General features: G+C 57.9%; 1 protein-coding gene across 1 annotated transcript in view; it reads right to left on the bottom strand.

The window, feature by feature from the left end:
* Positions 1-474: 474 nt before the first annotated feature.
* Positions 475-8618, bottom strand: part of MS4A10 (membrane spanning 4-domains A10) — a 9199-nt gene continuing 1055 nt past the window's right edge. The window contains exons 3-7 of the mRNA XM_029915455.1: positions 7476-7532; positions 5618-5749; positions 4324-4434; positions 2650-2768; positions 475-1806 (exon numbers count right to left, since the gene is read on the bottom strand). Of these exons, the coding sequence (XP_029771315.1) occupies positions 2667-2768; positions 4324-4434; positions 5618-5749; positions 7476-7532 (402 nt within the window). The 3' untranslated portion in view covers positions 475-1806; positions 2650-2666. The remainder of the gene's footprint in view (positions 1807-2649; positions 2769-4323; positions 4435-5617; positions 5750-7475; positions 7533-8618) is intronic.

Raw genomic sequence — 8618 nt, forward strand, 5'->3', positions numbered from 1 at the left:
AGAGACAGAATTCCAAGCAGGCTCTGTACCATCAGCACAAAGCCCCATGTGGAGTTTGAACTCATGAACTTGAAGACCATGACCTGAGCCGTGATCAAGAGTCAGACGCTTAAACCGACTGAGCCACCCAGGTGCCTCACCCTGGAATTATTTTTAAGTTTTCTTAGTGTGATAATACTAAGATTATTGTGATTATGTGTGATTATATTGTGATTATGCAGAATGCTCACATTCTTAGGAAAAAATGCAGGAGGAAGAATTTGGGGACAGAGGGTCATGGTATCTGCAACTTTTTAAAAAAAGTTTCTTTTTAATGTTTTTTATTTATTTTTAATACAGAGAGAGACAGAGCATGAAAGGGGGAGGGTCAGAGAGAGAGGGAGATACAGAATCGGAAGCAGGCTCCAGGCTCTGAGCTAGCTGTCAGCACAGAGCTCGACGCGGGGCTCGAACCCACAAACGTGAGATCTGACCTGAGCTGAAGCCGGAGGCTTAACCGACTGAGCCACCCAGGCACCCCATGGTATCTGCAACTTACTCTCAGATAGTTCAGTACAAAAGCTCACAGGGAGATGCAAGTGCGCCTGTGTGTGGACGTGCGTGCATGAGACGGATACAGCCGGAGAGAGAGGAAGTGTGGGAACTTGACGCTCCAGGTTAATCACTGTACTACCTTTTCCATTGATTGATTATCAAAGCAAACCACCAGTCTAGTACAACGTTCCATGTTGAGGCCCTGTGAGGGGCTGAGGCTGGGTCAAGGTCACAGAGCAAGTTACCGCCCAAGCTGGAATTTGAGCCCGGGGTCTCCAGATGGCCGAGCTTTAAGATTTGTTCCTCCAGGCTCTTTGTCCTAACCATTTGCCCTAAACATCTGCATGGCCCTGGGCTCTCTGAGGCTCCGGCCAAGCCCAAGGACTTCCACTTGACACTCTGCCCCAAAGCCAGCTGTAATCCACAGAAGCAGAGACAAGAGGCTCCAGGCCAGTCAGTAACTGAACCCAGAGGTGACAGCCAGGAGTGGCAACAAGGGAGGTGACGACAGAATTCAAACAACCTGAATTCCGGGACTTTTCAGGGCAAGGCTCAGGAATCCCAAGGGCGTCTCTACACACTGGGGTTTCACGGACCACTATCCCGGACAGTTGCAAACGGCCCATCTGGGAAGACGGGGTTCCCGTGAACTTTGAGGGCTGACTTTGCTTTGTGGACTGTGTGGTGGCCGTCTTACGGGCGTCTCATCTGACCAGTGAGAGTAGAGCTCCCGGAGAGCAGGGCCACCCTGTCGCCCCGTCTGGGCGCCATCAGGAGGCAGCCTGTCAGTGTGGAGCCAGCGTGCTCGGGTCCAAAGCCAGGCTCTGCCTCTCATCTGCTGGGTGCCTTGGGGAAGCTTGCTTAACATCTCTGAGCCTGTATGAGATGGGGATCTTAACAGGGCCTACATCACAGATCGATGGGAGGGGCAAATGACGCGAGCCGTGGCCCAGAGTCAGAAGCCCAATCTTTCTTGGGCAGAGCAAGGCCGTGATTCTCCAGGGAAGAAAGTCCAGGCAGAGGAAGGGCAAGGGGGTGGCTCAGCAGCAGGGGTGCGCCTGCGGTGTCTGTGCCGCCTCCAGGAAGCCAGGGTGGCTGGAGCAGAGTGAGCAGGAGGCGGAGCAGTGGTCGCTGAGATCCTGGCGGTGGGGTGGCAAGGTAGGTCCTCTTCTTTTCACAGCATTTCCATGACTTTGGTGCTTTGCCTCTTCTTATGCAAAGAGACTGGCTTCCTGTTTGTTGCTGATGCAAAGTACCCTCCAAAATAATACACTGCGAGTAGAAAAAAATCACTGCATGGGGATACAGGGGAGTAGAAGACAGTGTGGAAATAACAGAAACCACAGACGGGCCCGGGAAGACTCTTCAGGAAAGACGAAGGTGGCTCACCCTCACCGGACTCAGTCAGTGGCGCCAGCTGGTGTGGACCTGGAGCCTGCAGGCCCCTGGCAACCTTGGATATCACAACTGGAACCCTGAACTTGACTCCTATCTCTGAGCTTTCCAGCCTTGAGGCCCCAGATCCCTTCACCTACTTGTCCCTCATAGTACAGAGGAGACACTGAGGCCCGGGGAGGCCAGGGGACGCGTTAACAGTGTGTGGGGAAGACCGGGCCCCGTTGCCGTCTGACTCAAAGCCCTGGCTGCCCCCACCCCCAATCCAGGGATTTGGACATACTCCCCGGTAGGACACAACTCTCGGTAGCTTGAGTCTGAAGGCCATGCCTCCCGGGGTCCTGAGGCTCCCTTCCGTGACTCACCCCATAGCCCCACATGGATGAAGTCCCCATGTCCCCACCAGGGACCGGAGGATAGCGGACAGGGATGGCAGAGGGGTGGAGTGAGGGCCGGGGTCTGTTCCTGGGTGGGTTGCACCTGGCCATGCTCTGGTCCAGCTAAGGAGCTGAAGTGTTACCAGGGGTGGGGGTGGGGGGCAGAGAGCCCCCCTGTGCCTGTGGGAATGGGGGCCACCTCTACCTCGGCCGCCATCATGGGGCAGGCATTTCTAGCAATAGCCTCTTTTTGACGGCTGCCTCCTCAGAGCTGTGCAGCGAGAAGGGACTGGGTGGGGTGGGGGTGAATTCTGACCCTCTGGGGAGCCCAGGGCCTCCTCACCTCTGTTTCGGCTCGTCTTACATGTTGCCCAGAGTCACGTCCTCATAGGATGGCGGAGGACTCATGGGTGGCCCCCTGAACCCCAATACTGTGTCCGGAACAAGGGACAAGTCATCTTCCTGTGAAAGAGAAGCCACCGTCCGGGCTGCTCACGCTCATGGAGTGAGTGGCCATTCACAAAGCGCTTACCCACGGGCTTACATGCTGAAGGTTCAAGGTTCCCACAAAGAGGGGGAAACTGAGGCACGAGAGACGGAGGCACTTTCAGAAGGCCAGTGTATGCCTCTCTCCCCATCCCTGTTCCCGAGGAGGGAGCCGGGCAGCTGATTTGCCAGGGTCCCTCCTGACCAGAACACATTCCAGGGGCCATGCCGACAGTGTCCCCGGTGACTGCTGCCCTGTCCTCACCACGTGTTTGTGATGACGGTCCTGCCAAGTCTGTGCCTGGCACCATTGTCTCAGGCAGAGGAGGGCACGGAGGCATTTGGGGGAGGCCCGGCTTGGCCACTCCCCGCTTGTGTGACAGTAGGGAGTCACTTGACCTTGCTGGGCCTCATTCTTCCTCTTCAACACGGTAAGGCAGAATCAGTGATAATTTGTTGCCATGGCGATGGGCAACGGAGACAGTCACCTGCAGCATTCCGCACGGTGCCCAGAGCTCAGCAGAGGCTGGTATTTGGGAGAATTCCTGCAGCCGGGAGGGGGCCTCAGTGTCCCCATCCTGAAGGGCGGGGTTGGCCTCTGGGGCTCCAGGCCCCTTCAGGCTCTCTGACGTCTTAACAACAAGATTTCCTGCCAGACAGCTGGGCAGGAAGTAGGACACCAGCGTGGGGTCCAGTGAAGCCCAGGGCCACCCGCTCCTATCTGTGCCAGGTGGAGACCCCGTAAGTCGATGGCACTAATGTGAAAACAATCGGAGCATCGAACCCGCAGGACCGCCAGGATCCCACTTTAGTGTTTGAAAGTTCAGACTACAATGTGAACTTCTTTCCTTAAAAGAAACAAGCCTAGAAAAATCACTTCTGGTCAGGGTCTGGGTCGCTGGCGTGGAGAGAAGCTGGTCTGTTCCAGAACGTAGCTGGCCCCAGCCTGCCGTTCTGCCGTTCCCCCACCAGGCAGACGAGGGTTCAGCCGTGGGGTGGACACACCTCAGACTGTGAGTCCTGATTGACCTTAGGAAGTGAAGGAACCTCTCTAAGCCTCAGTTTATTTATCTTTAGAATGGGAAAGTAGGTACGTACCTCCAAGGGCTGTTGAGAAGATTGAGCTAAATCAAGTTACAGGTTTTTTTAGTTGGTTTTTTAAATCTTCAAGTTATGTTTTTCTAAAGTGCTCAACAGCGGAAGTGCCCGAAGCCTGAAATGCTCAGTCTTGTAGGACCGCCTCTCACTTACTCCCTCCACAGCCAAACCCCACAACATGCTATAGCTCTCCTGGCCTTCCCTGTCCCAGCCCCAAGCCAGTGTCTGTGACATTCTCTCTGCTGAAGGTCCCTACTCCCGCTTGCCTGCAACTCAGTGGCTCTGCAATTTCCACCTCGAATCAGCCTTCACTCCCCCCTACCTTGTCTCCCTGGCTGGACTGTGGCCCCGCCTCTGTCTGTGGCCCCAGAGTAAATGCTCAGCCACACCCCTGCCTGCCTGCTCATCCCCACCTGTTTCTGGAGGACCTCACCTCTGCAGACCGGCGGCCATCTCTGCGGACTGCAATGGCCGTGGAGATGAGCAGGAAGAACTCCAGGAAGGTGAAACAGAGCAGAGCTAGCTCCAGTCTCTGGATGTGGATCTGGGGGTGGGAGGAGGGGAGGGACACAGGGAGAGGCCTCCTGGGTAACTGTGCCCCTCATGCCGGTGCAGGCATGTCAGGCCCCGCCCACAGGGGGCAGCAAAGGGCTTCAGCCGCCAGGTGTGCCTGAGGGTGGGGGGTTCCACCGGGCTGGGACTGGGCACTGCTTAGTCACCGCTCTACGCCCACCTCCTGGCGCCCAGGGGTCCTCAGTGACTATTTGCCTGATGTTGGAGAGCTGGAGAATCTTGTGGGTTCTCTGGCAGAACTGCGGGTGGCCTTTGGTGCAGTCTCATAGTGTCCCTCACTGAGATGGGGTCACTGAGGCTCAGAGGGGAGTGTCTTTTATTGCTGAAAAGGAGCTGGGCTTAAGACCACATCTCACAGAGCATGAGCATTTGACTGTGTGTGTGTGTGTGTGTGTGTGTGTGTGTGTGTGTGTGTGAGAGAGAGAGAGAGAGAGAGAGAGAGAGAGAGAGAGTAGGCCTGCCTGTGTACCCGCATGTGTGAGCTCGATAAGGGAGAGCCAACCATCGTCACCATGAACCTGGCCCAGAGGCTGGCAGCCAGCAGGTGGTGCCTGGCCCATCTCCTGCTTCAGGGGCCCCACGCTGTGCTGAAAGGGCCCTGGGCTCGGAGTTGTAGGCCCGGCTTTGAGTCCTCACTGCACCTTGATACTTGCTGTGTGGCCTTGGTCTACTAATTTGGCCTCTCTGGACCTCAGTGTTCACTCCCCTAAAGTGAGGGAAAAACTAAGTGGACTTGGCCTGTTCTATAAGGCTGCTGGGAGGCTCACCCGTGGTGGGGTTGCTGGGGCTAAGCTTATAGAGCCTTGACCAGGGAATTGGCCGTTCTAGGATGTGCTCCGGAATTTGCTGCTGACTTGCTGCTCAACCTCACATGGTCCCCTCTCCCCTCTGGGCCTCAGTTGCCCTATCTGGAAAGTGGGCTTGGGCTCAGGGACCCAAGGCCTCACGCAGCTTCCGGACGCTGACTAGTGAGAAGCCGGCACCCCTCTTTGCACCAGGCCTCGGGAGGGACAGGGTGGGAACAGACTGGCTGAGGGCTTCGGCTCTGGTGCCTGGGCCCGGAAGGTTTCCTGAGAGCCAGAAACCTCCTCTTGGCCAAGCCCAAGGCAACTCCCTCCTGGGAGACAGGGGGCCCTTGGGCCTGGGTCACTCACTGTGCTGTTGGGGTATGGTGTCCAGATGGGGAAATCAAATGGACTCTCCATAAAGAGATCTTTGGCGATGACAAAGAGGCCTGCTGGCACGCAGAAGAAGCTGATGCCGTGGGCTGTCAGGCAAAGTGTCTTCTACAAGCAAAAGTCACAACCGATGTCCACAGGTTAGAGACCCAGAACAAGGTCCTGTGTCTAGGCCTGCCGGGGGCTTGCTCTGTGACCTCAGGAAAGACTCTGCCTGTCTCTGGACCTGAGGCTCCTCATTTAACCATGACCTTCTGAGATAGCTGACCAGCGGGGATGCCCCAGGTGGCTTTCACCTTCTGTGGGACAGGACTGGGGGGACCCAGGGTCTGCCTCCCCATCCACACTTTGTACAGAAGAGGGATGTTCCCACCACTGTCTCCCTCTCAGAGCTGGTCTTCATCATCCTGGCATCAAATATGTCACCTGGCAGAGAAGGACAGATACCATATGTTTTCACTCATAAGTGGAACAGGAGAAACTGAGAAGAGGACCGTGGGAGAGGGGAAGGGGGGAAATAGTTGGGGTGAGGGAGGCAGACCATGAGAGACTCTTGAATACTGAGAACAAACTGAGGGCTGATGGGGTGGGGTAGGGGGAAGAGGGTGATGGGCATGGAGGAGGGCACTTGTGGGGGTGAGCACTGGGTGTTATATGGAAACCAGCTTGACAACAAATTATAAAAGGAAAAAAAACCCCAAATACGTCGACTGGTCAGGGACTGGATGTCGAAGTGGCCCGTCACCCATCCCCCTCTCCACAGGCTAGAGCAGGACACACTCTGGGTCTGCCTCCTTCCCCACCCGCCACGGTCCCTGAAATGCCCCCATTCATCACCGACTTGGGTGAAACATGATTCCAAGAGCCTCCGATCAAGAACAATCCAGATGGACAGAGTGGGACCATATGGAAACTCCAACTTGTCCCAGAATGGACGTCCCTGCGGTGAAGCCTCCCTACGCCCCAGCTTCTAGCTCCGAAAGGGGCTCCACCTGGGAGGAATGGCAGGCAGGGCTTCGCCACGCATTCCCTGCCTCTGCGGGCAGATGGGACCACACTGCCCTGTGCTCTCTGCCTCTTGAGAAGGTGGGGGTGGCCACAGCCCAGCCCAGCCTGAGTGACACTAATGTGGGCCTGGCCGGGGCTTGTGGGGCAGAAGGTGGAGGCCATGAAGTAGGAGGGGGTAGGAATGGTCCTTGTGTCATCAATGTCCATCCATCTGGCCAGTCTGTGTCTACTCCGGGCCCACCGGGGCCACCCTGGGCTGTGCTGGGAAGGTGCTCAGACACCCACGGCCCCAACAGCTCAGTGTACCAGAGAGAGACTCGGAAATGGGTCAGTCCAATGAGCTGTGGGGATGCAGAGGCCAGCCATGGCAGGTCGGGGACAGTTCCCAGGAGGACGGGGCATGTAGCTGAGTTTTGAAGAAGGATCGGGGTAAGTCAAAGCGGGGTGAGAATGTGCAGCAGGGAGCCGGCAAGGTTCTCGGGCCGCGGACAGCACGGCCCAGAGGAGGACAGAGTCGTGTCCGGTGGGCCGTGTCTCTGGGAGGTGAGAAGCAGACGGAAAGCGGGCACCTGGGCACCGAGGAGGGGTGGACGGCCCCGAAGGGGTGGGGTCAGACTTGTGCTGCGGACAATGGCTTGGGCAGACATGAGGCCAGACAGGCCAGACACGAGGACAGAACTGGGGCAGAGGAAGGGCAGTGCGGGAGGGGCAGACCTCGAGGACCCTTCGGTGGAGGACGGTCTCCTGAATCTGTAGGACATAGGGATGCCCTTCACAGAGCTGCCCCGGCCTGGGATGGGGGAGTGACCTCCGTGCTCCCACTTACCAGATAAGTCTTCGAAACCATCTCCACGGTTATCACCAGGATTCCTGAAACAAGGAACTGCAGGCAGATTTGAAACAGCCGTAAGAGAGGTCAGGCATCCCTGAAACCCACAGATTCGCTCTCTGCTGGCTAGTCTCTGGGAAAGCCGAGCTCTGGTGGCTGGCTGGTGGCAGAGACGAAGGAGTGCCCCTGCCCACCCCGTGGCCCATCCTGGGCCTGCTCCAGCCATGCTGGCCTTTCTGTGCACCCAAGCCCCACACATGGGATCAGCTGTGCCCGGTGCCTAGATGTCCTCCCGGCCCATCCCAAGCCCCCCAGTTTTCTAGCCCCAACCCTTCCTCTGGGATCGCCTGCACTTGGAGGTTCTCAGCTCTTCATTCTGAGGCCCCTGGTCTCGTTCTGCAATTATTCCTTCAACGGTTTGCTGAATGTCTACTATGTGCCCGGGACCCCAGGAATGTATCGGTGCCGCATGGGGAGACAGTCCCATCGCCGAGCATTGAGAGCTCAGAGCCGGGGACAGTGGACTGATGTGACTGTCGGGGGTCAAGATCCCTGGCCGAGAGGGCTCTGTGGCGCTGGGACTCAGTGTGTGTGCAGGACTCCAGGGGGACCCAGGGGCGGGGAGGATGCCATGGGGAGCTTCCGGAACCCCGTGTGTGCCGGTCTTCCCTCATCTCCTGTCCTGGCCGCTGGCCGTGGGAGGACAGGGGCCATGCGGTCTGCGAGTGCGCTCCTGCAGCCCCGCCCTGACAGGGCCTTAGGCACCAGGGTGGTCTCCAGGTCCACGGACAGCCTGGCTGCCTGGAAGCCCAGGGAAGGCGCCCCCAGCTCATGCTCGCCCTCCTCCAGCTGGGTGCACGTGTTGGGTCAGCGGGGTGTACAGAGAGCCGGGGAGTACTCCCCCGGGATGCAGGCCTGAAGGGGCCTCCTAGGAGGGACCCAGAGAATGGAAGCAGAGGCAGGGAGCCTGGACAAAGGGGCTGGCAGCTGCTTCCCTCCTAGTCCCTCATTCTGCCCCACCCTACATCTGGTCCCAAGCGCCAGGGTCCCCCCCAGGCCGGCCCACGGACCCCCACGTCCTGTCCCAAGCGCCAGGGTCCCCCCCAGGCTGGCCCACGGACCCCCATGTGCAGTCCCAAG

This window comes from Suricata suricatta, chromosome 11 (assembly GCF_006229205.1).
Source record: "Suricata suricatta isolate VVHF042 chromosome 11, meerkat_22Aug2017_6uvM2_HiC, whole genome shotgun sequence".
Taxonomy (NCBI): domain Eukaryota; kingdom Metazoa; phylum Chordata; class Mammalia; order Carnivora; family Herpestidae; genus Suricata; species Suricata suricatta.